Source organism: Meriones unguiculatus, chromosome 12 (assembly GCF_030254825.1).
Source record: "Meriones unguiculatus strain TT.TT164.6M chromosome 12, Bangor_MerUng_6.1, whole genome shotgun sequence".
Lineage (NCBI taxonomy): Eukaryota > Metazoa > Chordata > Mammalia > Rodentia > Muridae > Meriones > Meriones unguiculatus.
In genome coordinates, this window is record NC_083360.1 from 62,377,301 (window position 1) to 62,401,388 (window position 24,088).

Sequence of the window (24,088 nt, forward strand, 5' to 3'; positions counted from 1 at the left end):
AAGGGTCTGACAGTTCACAAATGAACAAGGGGGAGGCCCAGAGTTTGACCGGGAATGGTTTCATTCTTCCTCTTAATTCTCTGATGTTAGCAACCACCTCAGGGAAAGGCAGAAAGTGCCCTATCCTAAGAAATGTGTGCATTTGAGGATAATGATGCCTCCCTGTGCATTATCCAGTAGAAATGTATGTGTACCAACCACCTAGCAGTCGTGAGACAAGAGGATGTTAGATAAATGTAAAGAAAAGCAATCTACATTTCAGTCATTTCTTTGTTTCTTTTACTATACACTAGCCAGTTGCTTATCAGCCAACAAGACATCTGAATGTGGGCTCTTGGCAATTCTTGAAGTTCCAAGAGGGAAACAATGCTGAGAACACAGAAGAAAAGGGAAAGGAAAGGAAAGGGAGGGGAAGGGAAGGGGGAAGGGAAGGGAAGGGAAGGGGGAAGGGAAGGGAAGGGAAGGGAAGGGAAGGGAAGGGAAGGGAAGGGAAGGGAAGGGAAGGGAAGGGAAGGGAAGGGAAGGGAAGGGAAGGGAAGGGAAGGGAAGGGAAGGGAAGGGAAGGGAAGGGAAGGGAAGGGAAGGGAAGGGAAGGGAAAGTTGAAGTTTAGGGAGTTCAATGGAAACCATTAGCTTGATAGCTGTTGATAAAAAGAGAGAGTCAGTTTCCCTTAAGAGTATGACCCCTGGTAAGTGGAAAAGGGTCCAGGGCAGGTTCCACATCCAGGAGTATTTGGATAGCACAAATTAGACTTAAGGGTTTAGATAGATGGATAGATAGATAGATAGATAGATAGATGACAAATAAATAGATGATTGATACATACATACATTAAGCACAGGTAGACAGACATATAGATACATACATAGATAGAGATAGGTGGGCAGAGACGTAGGAGTGGATCTGGGAGGAGGTGAGGAGAGGAGGTAAGTACGCTTAAAATACACTATATGAGATTTTGAAAGAGTTAATTAAAATATTATTCAATAAAAGAAAGCATTATCTTTCACCTTTGGCAGGAATAGAAAAAACCTCTTAACTGTCTTAACTTATCATACTGATGATAAAGAGAAAGTTGACTGAAAATATTTACCCATCAGTTACTCATTTGATAAACATTTATTTAATTCCTACTATGAGATAATTAGTTCCTTGAACATTACAGCAGAGAAAAAGTAGACATTTTATTCCTCCAAAAGGCATTTTTGAAACATGTTTAATGTCAAAAGCCCTACTGTGTGTTGTTTACCGTGTAATGAGAGAAAAACAAGGGCAATGTGGTCAGAGCACCACAGATGTATGCATGCACGAGGCTGAGCCATTTGAAATTGCTATTGTGCAAACATTTTTACCCACTAAATGGCAATTTCACACACAAAAAAGCTTTTTGTGTCTACACATGACACATCTGGAAACTTAAGCAAATACTTGGAGAAAATGTATCTGTGCTGAATATGTAGATTTTCTTGTCATTATTCCCCAAACAAAAAATACCACAATCTGCCTCCGTATTGTAAGTGATGTAATGAGTGTTGAAAGTATGTGAATTCTTCATGGGTTATAGGGACATACTAGACCTTTTTTCTGGAAGGGATTTGATAATTCATGGAATTTGGTATGTGGGGTTTCTGAAACCCATCCCCTGGCTATACCAAGTGATGACTCTATTTCATTTGGATAGGCTACAAGGTTTTAAGTTTGGGAAAAAGACGCAAGTGCTAGATGACAGTGCCCCGGGGCGGTTGCGCATGCTGGAGCACCTTAAGTCTTTCTGGCCTTGTGCTGTGCCCTGAGGGAAGAGTGAGCCTTCCAGGTAAATACCTGGGAGGTGGAAGTGGAGCCTGCAGGGAGGGGAAGTAGGAGAAAGAAACAGAGAGAAAAACATCCTAAAAGAAAAGAGAATCTAGTGGAAAGGGGCAGCATAGCATTCAGCACCTGATTGCTTTACATAAGCCCAAGCTTCATTTACAGCAACAGCTGTAGGACAGGCTGAGCAGCCAGTCACTAAGAAGGCTCAAATGGAATATAATATATATATTATATATTATATTCAAATGGAATATAATCAAGGAACACAACTTAAGACTTTCTCAATTCTTATTTACTGTATAGTACTAGAAATCTTAACAAAAGAAATATAACAGAAAGAAAAGACACCAAAAATGAAAAGGATAAATTAAATTATTCCTATTTATAGATATAGCAGACTCCATCAAACATACTTAGAACTTATACATGAGTTCAGTTAATTATGCAAAAACAAAACCAACACACACACATACACAGCATTCTTTTCCTTTTCTTTTTAAAGTAGCATTTCTAATCACAAATGGTAAACACAGTGAAATAAAAATTAAGAAAGCAATCACACTCACAATACTTAAAAAAATAAATTAAAAGGCAAAACTCTACAACAAAATTATAAAACACTGATGAAAGAAATGATAAGAACATAAAAAATAAAAAAGATATCATATTATCACACTATCCAAAGGGATGAAGAGATTCAGTCAATCCAATTCTCATCAGAAAGTATGTAATTTTATTAATCACCAGGAAAATGTTAGTCAAAACCATGAATTATCATCTTATTCAGCTAAACATCCATCACCAAAAAGACAATAAATGGCAAATGCAGAGAAAAATAAACACTATTAGAAGAAATGTAAAATAATAGGAATTTTATGGGAAATGTTATGCAGAGTCCTTGAGAAACAGAATTGCGTAACCCAACATCCCACTCTTCATTGGATACCCTGAGTAGGTAAATTTTTATACCAAAAAGATACTTGTATCTCCATGTTTATTGCAGCATTAGTCGTGATAGTCAAAATGTGGGCCCACTCCAGACAGACTTCAGTGGATGCACAGAGAAAGGAAACGTGAAATGTTTATGCTATACCAGTCACAGCAACATGGGCAGAACTCAAAAAACATTATGTAAGTGAAACAAGACAGATGTGGAAAGCAACAACTCAAGTTTTGTTGACATACATAATGGAATTGTGGAGAGTAGCCAGAGGAGAAGGGAAAGAAAAACAAATGACAAGAGACTTTTATAGCCAGAGAAGTGTATTCGGGACAGGAGTTGGGAGAAAGAAGAGAGAAAGATCCTTTGTAGAAGAGGATAAATGGATACGATCAATGCATGATTGTAATACAAATACATCATTTCTACTTTCCTTTCCTCAATCTAAACCCTGCTATAAAGACTCCTTGCTCTCTTTCAAATCCATGGCTTCTTTTTTCATTGTGTGTGTGTGACTGTGTTCCTAAATACATAATAGAATCTGTTCCGTCTGTATGATATTATTTATATGTTTTCAGGGCTGACTATTTGTATTACACAACCATTTGGCATACCCGTCCCTCGGGAAGACCATTTCTCCCACTTTCAGCATTCCTTAGTTGTCTATAGTTCTTTGTCTAGGATCGTCTAAAGCGGAGGCCACATAAGACTTCTTCTTTCCAAGTTAGCACGTCTACAGGAATGATGCTTGTTCAGGTCAAGTTTAGGTAACCGTGTGGATGAGACATCGGTGTAGCTTTTCTAACACAACACAGCAGATTTTCTGTTCTGGCTCTTAAACTCTTTCATCTCCCTCCTCCACAATGATCCCTGAGCTAGAACTGTATTGTAGATGCATTAGGTGGGATTGGGCTCCAAAAATTCTGCATTTTAATGGGTTGTGGTTTTCTATAATTGTCCCCATCTGTTACAAAAAGTAGTCTCCTCAGTGAGGGGTGAAGACTACACTTATCTGTAGACATAAGAACAAATGTTTAGGTTGTTTTTAGGAATTGTGCCGGTTTAGTGACGCAGTTGTAAGTTCTCCTACTTAGTCCTAGGTAGTTGTCTAGGTCTTTAGCACCAGGCATGATTTCCTATTGTTGAGAGGGTCTTAAGTCCAATTAAAAATCTGTTGGTTACCACCAAGGTATGTGTGTCACTACTACACCATTGGGAATATCATGTTGTAAAGGAGTCATAGCTGGGTAGAACTCTTGGTTACTTCCCTTCTCTGGAAGCTTCCAAGGCACCTCCTGGTGGGTACCGTGAAAGACAGTCCTCTGGGGGAAGGCTTTCAGGGAAGTTCCAGTTCAGGGCCCTCTGAGTCCTGTGTCTGAAGTGCATAGCGTCCTCAACCATAGGGACCTACCTTCCTCTAAGGGTGAACAATTCTCTAAAGACATGCCTGCAGGCCAGCCTAACATAGAAAACTCCTCACTGAGACTTCTTTCCCAGGTGATTCCAAACTGTGTCAAGCTGACAGTTAAAACTAATCGGTTCAGGTGACAAAACTAATCAAAACACTGAAGCAATGATTGAAACAGAAAAGTCACTGAGGCATCAGATCTTTAGTGCCAGGATTCTTGATATCAATCCAACCAGTGCTTAAATGAGTACCAGTGGAGTAAAGACATGAGCATTCTAAGGAAATGTAACATTTAAAATACCCCATAAATTGAGTATTCCTTCTAATGTAACATAACTTTAAAAAAAAAAAAAAACTATGTGAAATTGTTTCCTACAGTGTCCTTCTAGGACTTATTAACTAACAGTTCTTTATGTGAGCATCACATAAGAAGAGATTCAGATGTTTGTAAACCTGCCTTTTAGGATTTGCAAGACAATATAAGAGAATATGGTTTATCTTACCATAATTTACCTGACCTTTGAGAACCTGCTGAAGACGTTGGGATTGTTAAACAAACAATAACCATTGGTCTTTGAGCCCCTTTCTTGTAAGACTATTTGTGACCTACAATGGAGATAGCATAAGCCTGAGGCCAGCCTGGCCTACATAGCCTATCTGTCTATGTTTTGTCATGTCCTAAAAATCCGAGTGAGGCTGAATTCAAGAGTAATGGATTAATATCATTGGTGGAAGAAATTTTAAGACAGCATAGCATTCAGGCTGTGGCATGAATTTTTACTGGCTGTTTTTACCCAGCTTTACTGTGAAGATTAGGAGCAAAATGAAGATGAGGATGATGTAAAATATGTAGTTTGTCAAGGAAAAGAATATGCTGTAAACTATAAACAAAACAAGTGTGGGTAAGTAGCTTCAGTTTTAAAAAGTAGCAGCTTTCATAGTCTCTGTTGAGAAATCTGATGTGATTCTGATAGGTTTACCTTTATATGTTACTTGCCCTTTTTCCCTTGCCATTTTTAATATGTTTTCCTTTGTTCTGTAGATTTAGCATTTTGAGTATTATATGGTGGAAGGAATTTTTTTCTGGTCTAGTCTATTTGGTGTTCTGTAAGCCTCTTTAAGTTTAAAGGCATCTTTTTCTTTAGGTTGGAAAATTTTTCTTCTATGATTTTCTTGAAAATATTTTCTGGACCTTGGAGCCTACAATCTTTTTTGTCTATTCCTATTATTCTTAGGTTTCATTTTTTTCATAGTGTCCTTGTCAGGGACTTTTTCATTTTTGTTTTCTTTGAGAGATGTATCGATTTCTTCAATTTTATCTTCAATGCCTGAGAGTCTCTCCTCCATCTCTTGTATCCTGTTGGTGATGCCGTGGTTGCTGTGGTTGCTGATCTCTTCTCTAAGTTTTCTGTCTCCAGAGTTTTCTTGGTGTGTTTTCTGTATTGATTCTAATTCCGTTTTCATGTCTTGAATGATTTTATTCATTTCCTTCACCTGTTTGATTGTGGATTCTGTCTGCCAAAGATGGTCTCTATTTGTTTGGTTGTGTTTGCCCATATTTCTTTGAGAGATTTGTCCATTTCCTCTTTATGTGCCTTTAATAACTGCATAATCATCGATTTAAGATCATTTTCCTGTGTTTCAGCTGCATTAGAATATCCATTGATTTGGGGGGCAGGGGAGTTCTGGTGAAGCCATGATGTCCTGGTTTTTGTTGATTGTGTTCTTACACTGGCAGCCATCTGGTTGTCCATAGCCATGGCTCTTTGTTCCTGGAGCCTGTACTGCCATACTTTAGCAGGACTGTCTCAGAAGATGTTTTCCAAGAGTCTGCCTCACAGTCACTCAGAGTCTGTTTTCATCATGGTCCAGGACCACCCAACTACTTAAGATGGTAGCCGACCTTGGCTTTGTCAACATGGTACTGGTTTTAGTAGCACACACAATTCAAGAGTTAAGATATCATGGAGGTGCATGCACTCCAATTTTAAAGGAAAATCTGTGAGGTTTGTCTCCCAGTTCAAGGAGGCATGTCTCCCAGTTCAAGGTAATATTTGGGAATTAATGGAACCTCATGAGGCAGGAGCTAGCTGGCAAAAGTAGGTAACTATAGGTGGGCTTTTGAAAGTGACAGTCCAGCCCTTGGCTCCAGTCTTGTTCTTTGCTTCTTGAGCTGTCATCATATGAAAAGATTCTGCCTCATGCCACTGCCACCAAATGAGATTCTCTGTCATGACTTCATGGCTGTGAATGGCTGAATACACTCAGAAAACAATGCATAAAATGTCTTCCTTCACATCAATTGTTTCTGTCAGGTATTTGTTGCAGTGACACAAAGGTAAGTAGCATAGTGCCCCACTCAGTTAGCTTTTCTAGGACTTCTTACTTCCTGCATAGGATTTCCAGTCTAAAGAGACTGTTACTGGGAAAACTGTGGTAGTGTGTGACTAACTCCAGCAAGAGGAAATCCATGATGCTATTTCCGGGCAAAAGTTACTAACTTAGATCTAAATACCTACAGAACCCAGGATGACCAGTCCAGCGGTGGGACTGCCCACATCAATCACTGATTAAGAAAATGTCCTACAGGCTTGCCTACAGCCTGATCTTATGGGGGCATTTTCTCAACTGAGAGTCCCTCTTCCAAAATGACTCTAGCTTATGTCAAACTGACATAAAATATTCAGAAAAGAAGATATACAAGAAAGAGCAATATGAACTGCCAGTGTGTTGTGGTCATCCTTCCACATGAAAGGGTTCTATTTGCACACTCAGCTAACAGTCTTTCGGCACAGCCTGGATGGCACTCCACTGTGGCCTATGGGGCCCAATGCTGTGCCTGGCAAATATCAGATACTGAGGTAATATTCTCTTTCTCTTTCTTTCTTTCTTTCTTTCTTTCTTTTTTTTTTTTTTTTTTTTTTTTTTTTTTTTTTTTTGATAGGTTTTCTCTGTGTAGCCCTGGCTGTCCTGGAATTCACTCTGTAGTGCAGGCGACCTCAAACTCGCAAAGATCTGCCTGCCTCTGCCTCCCAAAGGCTAGGATTAAAAGCATGTGTTTAGAGTTAATATTTTCTCTAGTTGAACACATCACCTGGTGAGAAGAAATGTCAACTGAGTAACAATATATTGAGATAGCATCAATGGAAACCCAGACCTTACAAGCTGTACCTGTACCATGAAACAGGTCATAAAAAGTGCAAAACATCATCTTGCTTTTTGAGAACCTAGAGGAAGACTGGTTACTGATTGGAAGCTGGCTGCTGGCCATTTAGACTTTTAAAAGTAATGATGTCATTTTGCTTTAATCAACTTGCTTGGGAATTTCAGCATGATTTAGAAATCTGAAAGGTAAATAGCAAGAGTCTTCAAACTGACTAAAAAAGAAGAACTTGGCGTTGGGAGCATTTAGACAGTGCAGCAAATGACAGCTACTCTTTCTCTTCTCCACTCTCTGAAATTCACTATCATACTTAGGTCAAGAGTCCCTCTATCCACGGCAACCATGCTTACCAACTGGAGTACAGGCTATAGCTTTATCTTTCAGAGGAAAAAAGAAGTATTAAGATTGCAATGTTAACTAATAATAATAAACAATAAAAAATGGATTACAAAAAAAATAAAAATGGAAAAAAAGAGATTGCAATGTTATGGGAGCCCATGATATGGGGTGGAATTAGGACTCTCTCAAATGCCTTCAGTAGGCACAAGGTTGTCACTCACCTGTGTGTTTGTATGTCACAGCCCCTGAGGCGACATCTTCCTGAGAGAACCTGTTCACCTGGATCCCAGACTTTCTCACCACCCCATACTGAGGTTCTTGGGAAATCAGAAACAGTAGTTTCGAGTCTTCACTGTCTGCATCAGTAGCAAAAATGTATTCAGGGGTGATAGTCACCTCTCCACCCTCTGAGCAGTGCATCATGGGGATGAGGTCAGCCTTTAGAATAGGTGGCTCATCGTTCACAGGGAACACCTAAGCAGGAACAAAAGAACACATTTTCAAGAAAAAGAAAGAAGTGACGAATGTCCCAGCTGGCAAGCCATAGCTCACAGTCACAGTGACAGGCATTTTTCATCTTCTGGACACATGGAACAATAGCCATGGAATTTGGCCAAAGCATCCTGAGTCTTTTGACTTTCTCCATCAGCTAAGGGATGCTCCACATGAGACACATTTTAGGCAGGAATGAGAGTCTTTGGTTATAGCTGGGAAACTCGGAGCACTCATTGTTTTCAGAAGACAAAGCAGAAATGCAATACAAAACAGTCCTCACTTTAACATGTAACCTCTTTCATTAAATTCACACACAGTCTAGAAGAATTCTGGGCCTGGTGGTCTGATGTATTTACATTCACAGCATCAAAGTTGTTTTCCTTTCAGATTACTTGGTAATTCAAAGCTTTCTTTCATCTTCAGCTTCTGGCCACCCACAGAGATTTTTGGGTCCACAGTAAGCCACAGCAGCATGTCAAATGGCTTGAGTGGTAGGTTAAACTCCATGACTAAACGATCAGCTCCAGGTTTGAGCTTGATAAAATGTTCTTCTCTCACATTCATAAAAATGAAGCCTCAAGTAGAAAGAAAAACAAAGCAACATGGGGTTGTATTGGCTCTCTGGATTAAAAAAAAAAAAAAAAGCATGCAGAAATCAGAAAATGTGCATCTATGGGATGTGAACAGAGGAAATTCTTCCTTGGAGTTCATGACCACATCAATATGCCCCAAACATCAATTGTTTGCTTGGTTGTTTGATTGGTTGTTGGTTTGTTTGTTTGTTTGTTTGTTTGGTTGGTTGGTTGGTTGGTTGTTGGCTAATTTAATTTTATGGCTGTTATGTTGTTTGATTTGGTCAAGTATGTATCCTTTCAGCCCTACCCAACCTTCCGTATACCTCAGACAAAGTGATCTTCATAAAACATCAAGTTGCTGGCCTGCAAGGACTTTCTGTGTCCCGTCTGCTCCCCCCAAGTTTCCAGAAGTCTCTGGTGCAGCCTGCTGTGGTTGCCTTCACCACCCACTCCATTTTCCCCGGAGCACACGCTCCTCAGCATCCCCTATGGTCTCTGCCTCACCCCTCCAGCTTGCCCAGCCCATCCTGTCTCTCTCTCTCTTTGTGCAATTAATTTCTACCTCAGAGAAGGTTTCCTGATCACTCAGGCTAATTAAGAAGCTTCCATTACTTATGCTCCTGTTCAAAAACCACACATATATTTTGATCAATTATCCTTGTGATTATCCAGTCAGCGGCTGCCATCATGCCTGGTCTGTAGCATCAATAACAGGAACCTGCTCGTTTATCTTGTTCATAATTGCTCTACAAGCATGTATTTAAGATCCCACACACATTACAGAAGGTGCTTATTAAATGTCTGTTGAATAAATAAGTGAGTGAATAGAACTTTGCAAGACAAATACACAGAGCAGCGCGCTGATGCTCCCCATAAAGGGAACAGGGTGAGTGCGAAGATGCTCTGGCTTAGTTATCTCATCAAAGGTTTAAAAACTGCAGTTGTGTGCTTTCCTTTTGGCCTATGAAGAAGAACTATCTTTGTTCATATCTTCCGTGTGAATCCAGTAAAGACCTACATCATCTTTCTTGACTCTAAGAAATGTTATGGATTTACTCACATGGATGATAACTGAATAGTCATTGTAAGAAAAAAGAAAAAAAGGAATCACAAACAACACTGTCCAAAATTGTTTTGTCTGGCTTTCTGAAACTATGTCTTGTAACTTCAAAAGAAGCAATAAATGGTTTCTTTCGCCAAGATGCACTGTTTTTCGCCATATATAATGGGATGGTCATATATGACAGATTCAACAAATAAGATTGGGGTGGTCTTAAAAAATGTAAAAATAACTCAGAATCTTTCTTTGTATGTAAAAGTTTGCCAGAAAGAAAACATTCCTTCTTGAAGCTGAAATGGTCTCCTGCTTCCCATGGAGACATCACAGGCCTTTGTGAGGCCTGAGGAGAAAGTGAGAGACAGGCTGTGCATAGAACCTGCCAAAGAAAGTCATCAAGACCAGCCAGGTAAAAGCACAGTCACTTTTCTGAGACTGATTCTCCAACCATGCATGGAGATAACCGAGAACCCCTGTATAGATGTAGCCCAGGGCAGCTCAGTCTCCAAATGGCCTCCCTAGTAAAGGGAACAGGGGCTGTCTCTGACATAAACTCAGTGGCTGGCTCTTTGATCACGTCCCCCTGAGGCAGGGGCAGGGGCAGGGGCAGCCTTATCAGGCCACAGAGTAAGACTATGCAAGACAGTCCTGATGAAACCTGATAGGCTAGGGTCAGATGGAAGGGGAGGAGGTCCTTCCCTATCAGTGGACTGGGGAAGGGGCATGGGAGGAGATGAGGGAGGGATGGACGGTGGGATTGGGAAGGGATGAGGGTGGGGGATACAGCTGGGATACAAAATGAATAAACTATAATAAATAAAAAATTACATTTAAAAAAGGAGGGGAAAGCACATCACAGTCACGTGATGAGGAAGCATGCTTTGCACTCCATCATCGAGTTCAAAACTCTGAACCAACTGCAGACTCACCTGGGGCCTATCTTTTTAGTTAGACTAACTATAGATAATTTCTTCTTTGTCCTTTAAAACAATCTATAGATATTAACGCTCTTTATTAATGAGAAGCTACAAAATATCATACAAATACATAGAAATTTTCTATCACTAAAAATCTAGGCCAGATTCAAACAGGAGAAGATGGAAGGGAACGCAATGCGAATACTCAATGGCCCTTCAGGGAACACGATAAGCTTCTCCATCAGCGACTGTGAACACTTGTAAATCATACATGTGATGCTCACGGACTGGGGACCCCTCTCGGCACAGAAACACCAAGTTCTCAGACATCCTTTGAACATGCCTCAACTTTGTCAGCAGTCTTTATTTGTCAAAGGAAAGAAGAAAATGGCTTTAAGCAGAGCACGTTCCAGGATTGTGGTATGGACATTTCTAGTGGGGCTTATGCATGCTTCTTCCATAAGCAAAGAGAAGCCCAGTGGTTTGGGACAGTCTTCCCAGCTGCTAGATTAGCTTGAGGGTCATAGTTCAAAATTATTAGACAAATTTTATATAGAGAAATGATCACTTTTAAAATTAAGTATCTGGATTTAATCTTTGAGCAATTTTAACTTTAGGTTTTCTGGGGTGGGGGGTATGGGAGGAAAGAGAAATGAATATGTCTGTTTCACCAGTATAACCTTTGTCTCTTTCGCCTGGCTCCAGCTCCATACAGGTGTAGCTGGCAACCTTTCGCTTTGGAATCCATGTATGTTAAGTTGTTTGGGGACCGTGTGAGGTTCCCAGAATAGCAAGTTTACATTCAAATGTCTCGGGGATGAAGCTTTCCACCCACCTCAATGTGTAGAACGAACTCTGCTGAATTTGTGCCATCTGTGACCTCCAAGAATAGTTCATCCTGAAGAACCTCAGAGCCGTCATGTTGATACCTGCAGGGATATTATGGAAGCTAACATCTTAAAAATACATGTGTGTAAAAGGAGGTACATGTCGTAAGCAACCTTCCATAAATGTGACTCCACTAAATAAATAACCATTTAAATAAATAAATGGTTTAAGAAAGTAGTTTAATTCTAAATGCAAAGATGTGTAACCACTCAAGATCCCTAAATGTAAAATTGTTCTACCTGGGAAAACATGTATGCATTGGTAATTTGTCCCCAAATCAAAAAAAAAAAAAAAAACAAAAAAAAAAAAACAGCCTTTTGGGAGCTGGAGAGACAGCTTAACACCTAAAACCCTGAACTGTTTTTACACTGTGTACATTCATGCACTAAAAACACGCAGACACAGGTACTTTAAAATAATCTTGAAAATAAAATTCCACAAGAAGTCTTCCAATGGCCTCTGTGATAATGGGAAGTCCTTGGCCTGGTATCTATGTAACGGCAGGGCACTCTGAGAATGTCGTGATCCCTGTACCTTCCAGCTTTCCTCCTATGCTCTTGAGCTGTCCCACTCCTCTTTGAAGCCTTGGTCTATGACCCGGGTATCAACACCATCATAGTCCATGTTCCCTTTATAAGCTCTTTACCACAGCTGGTAAAGAGTCTCCCAACTCCTTGGGTTTAAAATGCCTTTATTTGCTCTACCCTTGGCCCTATCATCCTCTTAATTCTCAGCCAGGTTTTTTTGTTTTAAAGAAAGTGTATAATTCTAGGCTTTTCACATACTCTCTAGCCTACTACAGGGATGCTCAGCTAATTCCAAGTAGCTCTTGAATTTAATTGGGCCATTTTTTTTAACATACCAATGATTTGTTTGTACTAACAAATGGTATTACACCCTAGAATTTGAAAACAAAAGTTTCAGCAGACAGTATGCTATATGATATTGTTATATGAACAGAAGGGACTGTATCTTATTCAAAATGGGTCACCAATAGGTTGGTAATGGGTTTAATTCCAGTGGCTGGGGAGGCACACCCTCTGCCATCCCCCCGACTCTCACATACACTATCCTCTGTGCTGATTCCCCATGCCGCTTACTGTTTGGTCAAAAATAACTCTGAGTTACAGTGTGCGGATCCATTCCACAATGCTACTATCCTTAGAGCAGCTGAGTGTGTCTGAGAATGCACACGGAACGCGTGGCGGTGGAGATAAGCAGGTCTTTAACTCCTCATTTCTCGCTCTTAGCAAACGCCTCAGCACCTTTGTGCTTAGTTCTGCAACGTTGAGAACAGAATGGGGTGCCGCGTCAGGCCTGACGACTGACGTTAAATGACTTTAAAAAATCTTAGCTGCCATTCTCTGGAAAGGTGAGTGTACATAGAACTCTAGCAAATACTTCTCCTTTTCTGTTCACCATTCATCCCAAAGTTGCCTAAACAAAAGTCCTTTTTAGCATGTAGGTAGAAGTTGAGATTCCAAAATGCAAACTATGAACCAAATAGGAAAATCTTAATTGGAATTGATGAATACTGAAAGAGGTCACAAAATATGTGAGTCTGTGACATAACTAGGCTATGGAGGTTTCCATCTTGTACAAAGCTTTCAGTCCTAAGTGAACTTCCTGGCTCAAAACTAAACATTTGGTGACAAACACTTCCTACAACACGCCACTAAAGAGGAGTGAGATTTCCATTTGTCAGATTTGGCAAGTGAAAAATTAGTATGTCTGTTTGCCTGACTATTACTTTTAAGGGGTTTGTATTGTTTTCCAGAGATTTTTTTTCCTTGATTTTGTGAAAAGGTTTCTTGCCTACTGTGAGGCCAAGAGGCAGGATTTCTCCATCTCTGGCTCCCAGAGACCTGAGTCCTGCTCTACAGCCCACCCATCAGGAGGCTCTATTTGCTTACCTGCAAACCTGAGCCCAATAGAATGAAATAAAAGCTTACATCTAAACCATCGATGGACAGAGCTAGCTCCGCCCACACACCCCACTCCTCCTTCTCTCTGTTCTCAGGCTGGCCTTGAACTCATAATCCTCCTGGCTTAGAATCCCAAGCACCAAGATTAGAAGTATAGGCTGCCATATCTGACTGATCAATAATCTTCTACTCCAGAGTTTCCAAGGTTATGAAATTGCCTTTGCTTAGAGTCAAATGCAATTAGCTGCATAGATTATTTTAGTCTCTACAGAGTTTGTGATATGTGCCATTGCAGCAAAATTAATATTCATGGCAATTAATTTTTGATGCACATATATTCATAAACTCATTCTTTCTGCTATAGTAAGCCAGACAGAGAGAGGAAATCTCTGAAGAAAAGTGAAATTTTCTTTTTACTTCTTTGATTTTCAATTCACCCTTAACAATATGAAGTGGCACACTCTCTTTTCACTGTGTTCCACACTGATCTAGACAGAACGCTGCTGCGCAGAAAGGAAAAGCCACAAAATCTTCTGACCTAACTTTTAAGGTGTAGAGGTCTCGCCAAGAAAATGTGCTTCTTGGGAGTAGAGGAAATCCATCCAGCTCTACCCCGCCATGCAGAGGCTTCTCCTGAAGAGAGAGGAAGATACTGTCCAGTGGGGTGTCCACATCAGAAACCAAAATGTGCTCCGTGCTGATGGTGCACTGACCTCCCTCAGCCACTCTCAGAGTGTTGGTAAACACCTAGAAAGAAGGAAGAAGATACTCAAGGCCTTGTTTCATGATGTGTCCCTGAACACAAGAGTTCATCAGATCCCTAGAAACTTTCTGGTACCATCTTCATAATGTCTGTAAAGAGATGCATTCATGACTAATTTAGCTAAAAATATTTTAATTGAAGAGTTTCAATTCCAAGTGTTGATAGATACAAAGACACAAAGGCAGATCCCTAATTTGAAAGTGCATATGCTTTAAGTATCCCGGAGCCTCTGTAGCAGAATCAGCAAAGGAGTGCCTACTGCAGTGAGAAACTGAGAGAGTAACTCCCAAGTTCACTGACTGAGCCTTAGCCAAGCCCCTATGAAGGAAGGGATCCAGCTCTTTTTTTAAAACCCTAAAAGTTCTTTAGGAAGACTTGGGAAAATGATGAAAACTCCACTGTGTTTTGCAGGTAGAGTAAGGACAGGAAAACTGAGGACAAGAGAGTTACAATTCCATGGGAAATAAACTTATTTAAATATTAGACTTAAATATTAATAGGTACAAGAGCAATTTCAATATAAAAATCCCAGTGTTTACCTAACAATTTAGTCATAAGCATGAAGCAAATTTGATAGATCAGCTTGGTATATTTTGTTACCAGGCTAAGAGTGGGCCAGACATGCTCTATGGTTAAACAAGCCTAGAAAACCGTAATCTGCAATGTACTCACTACCTTTGTAAGGCACACATATGTCCTCCAGGCTCTGAGACCATAGCAGAAAACCATGTAGAGCTTACTTAGCATACCAGCTTCCAAAATTAGTACCACTGCCCGGAAGGAAAAGGCAGTCAATAGAGTTAGGATAGACCCCGGTGCTCTCTGAGGGTTCTTCCCAGAAGGCTTGTGGCAAGCCATCACCAATGCCGGGACAATGTGTCCTTACAAAAAGAAACCCTCTCAGCAAGATGAAGCCACAGCCTCCACGCCAGTGTGTATCCTGCCCTGCTGATCAGTGAAGCACAGCGTCTATTCCACAGCCACCAGGAAATGTCCACCCGACACGAGCCACTCATGCACGTCTCCAGGGCAGCGCCCTGGGTCATGGAAAGATGACTCCGATTAGGATGCAGCCACCTTACGTTCCTCCATAAACTACCACCAGCAAAGAAAACCACAAGAGCAACTGGCTTGTTGTCCCTTCATCCCCAGCCCCAGTGGTCCTTCCCTAGCGCTACCCTCTGATTTTGTCATGCTACATCGTCACTATCAGCAGAAGAAAGAAACGGAACTCTTTTCCAGAGGGAACATGCACCAAGGGCCATGCCCATCAACCCCATTTTCCTGGTGGCATCAAGTTAGTATCTGAAATAGGAAAATACATTTTACTCTATAAGATGCTTTTCAAAATATTTCTTTTAGAGCAAGTTCAAACATTAAAAACCCAAGGCTTCATGAGTAGCACTTAGGAGGCTCCAGATCTCCATGCCCTAATGATTATCACTTAATTTCATATTGTGGAAGTACTAGTTCAATTTCAAATATTCTCAGTTCTTTGAAATACCATTTCATTTGTCCCTAGTCCATTAACAAAAGAGATTAAGATCTCTTTTGTTTAAGATGGCCTTAAGATTGCTATCTTCTTTCAAATAAAGACAACTCTTCCATCTGCCTCATAATTTCCTGCAAAGATCAGCTTTTTCCAAAAATTGGACTATTTTGCATAAAATAAGATTTCTCAGCAAGTGCTATAGGGGATGTTTCAGTTTGATTCAGAATCTAAATTTCATACATGGAAAAGGATGGTCTAACTGAAATCTAATCAAGTCCATTCCATAGATGTTCTGAGTTATTTTCACCACAAGGCTTAGGCCAGGTCCTCAGCAGAGAAGGGGTCCCTGGCTGGGGTCGCCACAGATGCCTCAGCTGCAGCTCTTCAACACTTCTTCAAACACAGACGGCGAGCCCTCCAGCTTGAGAGGTGGGTCACTGTCACAGGTGAGTGTGGTGTTGATGGGGGCTCTGAAAACGGACAGCACGTCCTGCCTGCAGCCGAGGTGCCTCCGGGCTCAGTGCCGTGAGAGCTGGGTAGTTCCCAGAAGCCCCAAGTCAGCCTGGAAATCTCTTGACCCTTAACAGTTCGCAATAGAACAACTTAAAATACCATTCAGACCTGTCGAGCCATTTCTGCATATGGAGTGAGTGCTGTCCCTCAGGCCTTTCCAGTAAGAAGTCTGTTGGCTGACCTGAGACAGGTGCAGCCAGCCTGAGAGACCAGGAAAGAAAGTATCAGGGTTGGCTGTACTCGGGTAGGAAAGTGTTCAGGAGAGAAAGTGTCAGGGTTGGCTGTACTCGGGTAGGCAAATGTTTGGGAAATTCACCCTTTTCCTTGGAAGTGAAGCTAGAAAGGTCTAGGGCTTTCTCGACTATAACAAATGGGGAAGAACATTTCTTTGTCTTTCCAGTTTTAAGGAGAAAAAAATTATCCCAATAATAGCCACACTAATCAAGTATTGGAGTCTGAAGGAAGGGTGTCCAGAAAAACAACCTCACAGAGAAACAGCCTCAGAGAGAAAACAGCAGGTAGCAATGCCTTTGTAGTTTGGTTTTAGGAAAAACATAGACCCTTTAAGACTTCCACAAACATTAAGTAGTGGCACAGGGTAAGACGAAAGGGTCCATCCTAATTCATTTTGGAAAATTAAAAAGCTTCTTTGGATCACACAGCAGCATAGTTGGCCTGTGGTGAGAGCAAATAGGTTCTTCTGGTTGCTAAGAGACCCATCATTTAATCTCCTTCTCCTGATCAACAACAGGAGCTCAGCAGAATGAAAGGCTTTGAAAACAATGCCAAATTCAAGACTGAAAAATTCTCACCTTTCAGATAGGAAGACGCAGGGGAAATAGTCTCCCACCCACACCCACCCCTGCTTTCCTTTCTGTACTGTAACTAGAAAATGAAAGCATTACTCTTTTCTCTCTCTCTCACTTCTTTTGGCCCTCCATGTCAAACCCTGCATACCTCAGGAACCTGATTGTCCACTGGGAGAATCGTGATGTTGAAGCAGATTCCGTGCAAAGTCCCTCCATGCTGGTTACTGACGGACACTGTGAACTGCGCATGCCGAGGCGTGGGACCTATGTCTTGCATGGGAGGCATGTAGGCCACTTTCATATGGTTCACTGCATGCTGCAAAGTGAATGGAGACAGACACATGTGCTGATTTGCAGCGATCAGAATCCTTTAGCAACCTAAGTCCAAGACCCCCGCTGTGTGAATTGATATGGAGCACGGTTAAGTGTCCCCATAGAAGGAAAGATTCCCAGGGCTCTACTTTGTAAACCACATTGTCTGTACATGTGAGGAACCTGCCAGTATGTCAAATGTTGGAGTCCGAGCACCTCTGCAGAAGGCAAGCTTATGCTTTACCCTATTCCACACTGCAGTCATTGTACTAACGCAAGCTGTACCTGCAAAACCCATTTCCGTATTAGTAAAGTTGGTTGAACAGTAGCACTTAGCACATTTACAACTTCTCATCCTGAAGAAATCAGATGCAATTAGCCCCAAACCACAGATGTCTGATGCCTGAGCACTCATATGCCACACCCCCATGGGGTCTGCAGAGGAGAGTTCAAATGAGTGAGCAAAGGGATGCTGAAGGATTTGGGAGAGGGGTAAGTATTATGGGATAAGCGGCATCCACATAAAGTGACGTACTGAAATTCTAATCCTTAGAACCTTAGAGTACGAATTTATTTAGAAATAAGGCCATTACATACATACTTAGTGGAAATATTTGAGTAGCACGGGTTCTCAATCCAATACACATAGTCTCCTTGTAACAAAGAAACAGATAAGGGGAGATTTGAATGACAGGAGGCAAAGCTGAAAACGATGCACCTATAGGCCAAGGAATACCAAAAACTGCTAATAAACACTAGATGCTAAAACACAGGGAAGGAGAGCTATCTACAGGGTTCAGAGGAGTACAACCTGCCAATGACACAATCTCAACACCTCCAGCTTCTGGAGGTACAAGAAAAACAGGGCTCTTGTTTTGAACTACAAAGTGTTCAAAACTTTGCTATGGCAACCGTGGGAAACTAAAACAGCAGAATTAGTGATCTGCAGTTAGTTTAATAAAAACACAGGCAGGGGACCTGAAATCAGTCTCCTGCCATTGGCAAAGGATGCCAAAGGCTTGCAGATTTACAGCAAGGTTTGAACTTACATTCAACTTGAGGAAGGTCTTTCAAACAGATGTCACACGCTTACCAGAAGTGTTCAAGCACAAGAATAAAGACATCACGCCCTGTGGCGGAAGTGACTGGGCAGCGTCTCGGATGCAACCCTGGGCACACCACACCCTCTCAGAAGATACGTTACACACTGTGCTGGCCAGTATCTTTACAAATTTTCGTACCTGAGTAAACGACCTCAGCTCCAGGGCTGAAGGATTTTTGGTTAGTTTTGGTATGCTGTCCACCATGAATAACTTTCCAGCATCCAGGTGTCTAAGGGAAACACAGACCACGTCAGCTTATTTTTCAGCTAAGAAAACTGAAATCAAATTGCCTCCAGTTGTTGGGAGCGTGAAGGTGCCCACAGATCACCAGGGAGACCAGGAATGTTAAGCACCCGGGATTGTCCTCTCTAAGGAAAGGACGAATAACCTGTGTTTCCATCCAGAAGGCTGGGAATTGGCAGTGATTAACAGCCTAGTGATCTGTATCTGTAGGGCCAGGCCATATCAAGCTCCCAAAACCAGGACTAGAAGTGGCTAATATCTCAAATGACCTCTATACGATCTGTATGAGCAAAGCCATGCTCGAGCCTCCCCTGGTCCCTTAAGCTAACACAGGAAGCCTGTCTCCAGAACTCAGTGAGTGTCAATGTAACGACGCCTCCTTGTGCTCAGGGGATTGTATTACACAGGAACTTTCCCCCAAAGTGTAGTGTTTAAATATAACCAATAAACCACCCAGCACCAGCCTCTACAAGTTTCATACAGACCAACTAATTCAGGGTGAAGTTTTCATTCTCACCCCCTCACAGTTCACGTCCCTGCCTGCCTGATGCTTGCAGGGATGGCCACTGCAGCAAAATTTAAAAAAAAAAAAAAAAAAAAAAAAAGACCCTTCATTGTGGGGAGAAAGCAGATGCTCCATCTTTTTAGTCTCTTTACGTTTGGGCTTGTGGCGTTCAGTTCAGCATCATCTGTGCCACCCTCATCATGCGGGAACAAAGTTTTTGGCTGTCCTACAGTGAAAAGGAACCACTAGCCCCATCCCAAGGTTTTCTCGCCGTTGCGCATACGATGCTAGCCTAAGCATTATTTGTGCCACTGTTTTGATCTGAGACTATAAAAGATGAACACTGAACAGAATGCCACACCTAAAAATAACACTTTGCAGACAGCATTAAAAAGAAAAAGAAGGATTTGCTTTAGAAAAAAATGGGACTTAGACTGTTTTGCTTAAGCGTCAGTGTGCTGAACACTACAAATTGCTTGTCAGTCACTGATTGTTGCTCACTCAGTGAAGGTAAGGACAAATCTGTGATAAAAACGAATGCTTAATTGAATGTAAGTTCAAGTCTAACGAGTGAAGCAACTGAATCACACTGCTGCACAGTGATGCTCGTAGAACAAGTGGACCATACGGTAGTTTCACAAAAACACCTGTGGCTGAAGGAGAAACATGGAGGACGTGTTACTGTGTAGATGAGCTCCCCATCATGTGATTCCGTGTCCAGGAAATGTAGATGCTTTTTAGTGATGTAGGCCACCTCTGTTTCCTTGACAACCAAGTGCCGGGAAATGCCAGGAGCTTCTTTTGGGAGCTGGTCATCTACTGGAGTGATATGGATAGTCACCACCTAGAATGAAAACACGTGGCTCTATTTAGTTGAAATACAAGAAAACACCAAAGAGAATGCCCCAGGGCTACCTAGGAACAGTTAAGGTGGTTCCCCAAACTGCCACTGATAAAAGACTTCTGTCAAAAGATTTAGAAACCACTTTACTCATCTGATTTTACGCGTTTAAAAAATATAATCATCATGCCAGACATGATGCATAAAGGTGGTGCAGACCTTTAATCTCAGCACTCAAGAGACAGAGATGAAGGATCTCTGTGAGTTCAAGGCTTATATGGTCTACGTTGCAAGTTCTAGGACAGCCAGGAATACATAGATAGATAGACAGACAGACAGACAGACAGACAGACAGATAGATAGATTCGTCACCATTCCAGCTAATCCATTCGAGGTGTTAGGAAACAGGCACGGGGAATACAAAGTACAACCCTGATTTCACTTTCCCGTCTCCCTTCAGTAATAAGTCAGGCTTCTTTGCTCCCTCCCTCTACTCCATCATTAATCCTAGACACCTTGCTGTTGCTCTTAGTTTCAATCCTAGACACCTTACTGTTGCTCTTGGTTTCTCCTTCCTCACTCCCAGCTCCCTCACTGCCAGATTTCTACTTGCAAGTTTTCTGTGTCATTTGTTGCAACAACCTAACTCCACCTGCAAGTCTATACTTTTTATCAACTTGCATTAACTTAAAAAAGTTTAATTAGTTGATTCACTTCAATCCACTTCTCACAAAACCTTAAAACAACCATCCAGGAAGTAACATTATTCAAACTCTTTTGAATGTCACTCAAGATCATTCACAGTTTATATCTATTGCACTTTTCAACTTTATTTCTAACTGCCTTTCAACATAAAACCAACACTCTAGTGGCACGTGATGGACACCTTCCCCTCCCTCAGATTCATACCGTATTGCTTCTTCAATCTAATGCTTTTCTTTTGCTGCCTGTAGGAATCTGATTATTTTCACTCTTATAGGATCTTCTAGACTCATCTTCCAGTTTCTCAGTTGGAACTGTTTCTGAACTTGGCTTTCTCCTTGCAATTCCCCTGAGTGTGCTCCTCTATGAGATTCATCTTGGAACCTCACCGGCAGTGTAACAGTATTGAGCGGGTTGGGATGGGGTCAGGAGGGGTCTGCCCGCATGAATGGGGTGGATCCCTCTAAAAGCAGTTGAATGGGGAAAGCTTGTCCTTCCATCCTGCTCCGCCTTGTGTGGGCACACAGTTTGCTGTCCTCTTAGGAGGACGCAGCATCAAGGTACCACCTTGAAAACAAAGAGCTACCCTCACCAGACAATGAACTGGATGATAACTTAACCCTGGACTTTCCGGTCTTCTGATGTAAGAAATGTTTCTGCTGTCTATAAATTATTCAGTTATTTCATTGGAGTGATTAAAAACTAAGGCCAGGTATCCAAATAATAGAGTACAAAGACAATGATCATTCTAGTCCCCCAAATCTGTGTCATGATTTTTCCCCCAACCACGGTATTTTTCTAATCTACAAAGTTCAGAAATTCTCTATGGGCCCTCACAGCAATAGTACGGATCAGTGAGCCTCTCCTTAATTGAAAAACTGGATTTAATAAGGAAACAATAGTTATTGTGCCTTCAAAGAGACCATTTTCCATGCTAATTTATTCTCCAATGTGTTCTTTATGGAAGAAGAATGGAAGAGCATGCTTTTTATCCCCTGTAGTAATTCTTGGTGGGCACATTTTTCAACATGCTTTATGATTGCCTAAGTTGATGTGTCTTTACATATTTATGCATGCTCAAACAATTAGTGTGTGTGTCTGTGGGCAAGAGAAATTCCATTTTAGCAAACTCCACAGAGAAATAAAGGCGTTCTCATTGTGCTGAAATCTGTTCATAACAAAGATATTATTAAGAACCCATTTCCAGGCAGAGTGGGAACCAGTTTTCAAACCAGTCATCAGCCTCTATACTCCAGCTTCCCTCAAGTCCTCCAATGTCCTTGTGGCCACAGCACACACAGACAGACTTAAAAAAAATCAGAATAACAAGTGAGAAGTCATCATGACAAATGACTTGGTCAGACCCTGACGACCCTCAGGTTCAGGCTCTGCAATTACGCTTCACCAGGGGGCATCTGACTTTCTTGTGGCTTGAATTCGTGATCCTTCATGTTTCCTGAGCTCTGATTTGAGCTTGTTCTTCATTTCTCTTCATTTGAGGATACCCAGTATTCTTTCTCAGTACCAAAAATTACTTCCATTGTTAAAGCTGGCCTCTCTACTAGCTACAGCAGTTTTGTACAAGCTTTTAAGAAGATACACTAAATGTTTGTTGAACAAGATGTCCTTTAAATGTTGATGACAGAGACAAGTGGAGATGCTAGGTAAAGAGATGGGATGAACACAGTCCTGAGGTAGAAAAAGAACCATTGCTTGTTTCTGCAGGAAATAGGCTCACCGAACTCCCCTGCTCCACCATGGCTCTGTGAATCTGTGGATGTTCCAGTCATACAAAACATGGTGTACTTGCATAGAGCCTACATGTATCCCCTTGAACACTTCAAATTATGTCCACATTACTTGCAATATTTAATATAATGAAATGTGTTGTAAATAGTAGTGGCCCATATGGTTTAGAAAATAATGACAAGTAAAATAGTATGTGCAGGTTCCTAACAGAGGCAATTAAAAAAATTATCTACCATCAGTTTGTTGAATCATTGATGAGAAACCTACAGATATAAAGAGGGGGCCAGCTGTGTTTAAGAGCAAAAACAAACAAACAAACAAACAAAATCCAAACCACATACTACATAAACATAAAACAATGTCGTGGCCTTTTTCACTCAGTCTCTTTTCCCTGGTTCATAAATATAAGAACACTGAAGCAAGGAAATATGTTAAATATGTTTCTTAAAAAGAAACAAGCAAAAACATCCTGGCACTGGATAGATGGCTCACTGGTTTGTAGTAGGGTTTGCATGATTTTTCCTGCTGGCTCCAAGCTCCCAGAATAATGACTCATGAGACTCAAAATATAGTTACAGATACCCACACCATATAGCGAGGCTCTTCTCTGAAAAGCTCATGACTTAAAATAACTCACTTATGCTAATCTACATTCTGCCACGTGGCTGGTTACTTCTGTTCAGGTACCATGAATCCGTCTTTTTCACATCTTCCTGGGAGAGTCTCTTGCACCTGGCACTGTCCCAGAATCCTTTCTGCTTACTGAATGTCCCACCTTCTATTCTACACTTTCCTATACACCATAGTTTGTTGTTTTTTTTTTTTTTTTTTAATTGACAGGTGGTGCATCCATCAAATACACGAGATGTTTTCTTTACACTGGTTAAGAGCACTTACTGCTCTTACAGAGGACCTAGGTTCCAGTTCCAGCATCCACAAGGCACCTCACAACTGTCTAAATCTCCAGATCTAAGAGATCTGATGCCCTCTTCTGGCCTCCACAAGCACCCAAACATACATTCACATATTTGTGTGTGTACAACACACAAATAAATTAAAATAAATCATAATAAAAGAACCCATCCATTATATGGGTTTATAACCAGATTGACAGAATTTACTGATTTACTTCCTCACATTTAGAAATAATTGTTTCAAGAGTTTTCATTAACTTGGTCTATAACTATAGAGAGAAGTGATATTTCTCTTCTTGTGTATGAAAAACATGATTTCTTACATGTTTACCAAGAAAAAAGAAAGAAGCCCTGAAGCCTTCTAAACATGGTATAATATTCCAGCAACAGCTTCAACAGATGCACAGATTCAAAAATAGATCCTGTTGATGGCTACCATTCTGAGCTACAAAATCAACTACAATCTCCCATAAAAGTTCAGTGCAGAAATGACAGGTGAAACAAAGGAGTTACTTTGAAAGGAGTTGGCTTGTCAGTAGAAAAGCAGATGAATTTAGGAGGTATTTTTACAATTCCCCACCCTATCCTACAGGACAGCACTGACTTCTTCAGGTTCCAAGCCCTG

The 24,088-nt window shown here is 41.1% G+C and overlaps 1 protein-coding gene across 16 annotated transcripts in view; it reads right to left on the reverse strand.

The window, feature by feature from the left end:
• The window catches only part of Frem1 (FRAS1 related extracellular matrix 1), a 160,659-nt gene that overhangs the window by 86,303 nt on the left and 50,268 nt on the right, over positions 1 to 24,088 (reverse strand). For 15 of the 16 annotated variants that reach the window (XR_009585142.1, XR_009585140.1, XR_009585141.1 and 12 more), the window contains 6 exons: positions 19,905 to 20,101; positions 18,648 to 18,738; positions 17,243 to 17,410; positions 14,056 to 14,264; positions 11,540 to 11,633; positions 7,882 to 8,134 (listed from right to left, as the gene is read on the reverse strand). Coding sequence is in view for 10 of the 16 variants with exons in the window: in XM_060365784.1 (XP_060221767.1) it covers positions 7,882 to 8,134; positions 11,540 to 11,633; positions 14,056 to 14,264; positions 17,243 to 17,410; positions 18,648 to 18,738; positions 19,905 to 20,101 (1,012 nt within the window). In the remaining 6 variants the exon portion in view is untranslated. Of the gene's footprint in view, positions 1 to 7,881; positions 8,135 to 11,539; positions 11,634 to 14,055; positions 14,265 to 17,242; positions 17,411 to 18,647; positions 18,739 to 19,904; positions 20,102 to 24,088 lie in introns of those variants that run through there. The other variant, XR_009585144.1, reaches the window with a different exon arrangement.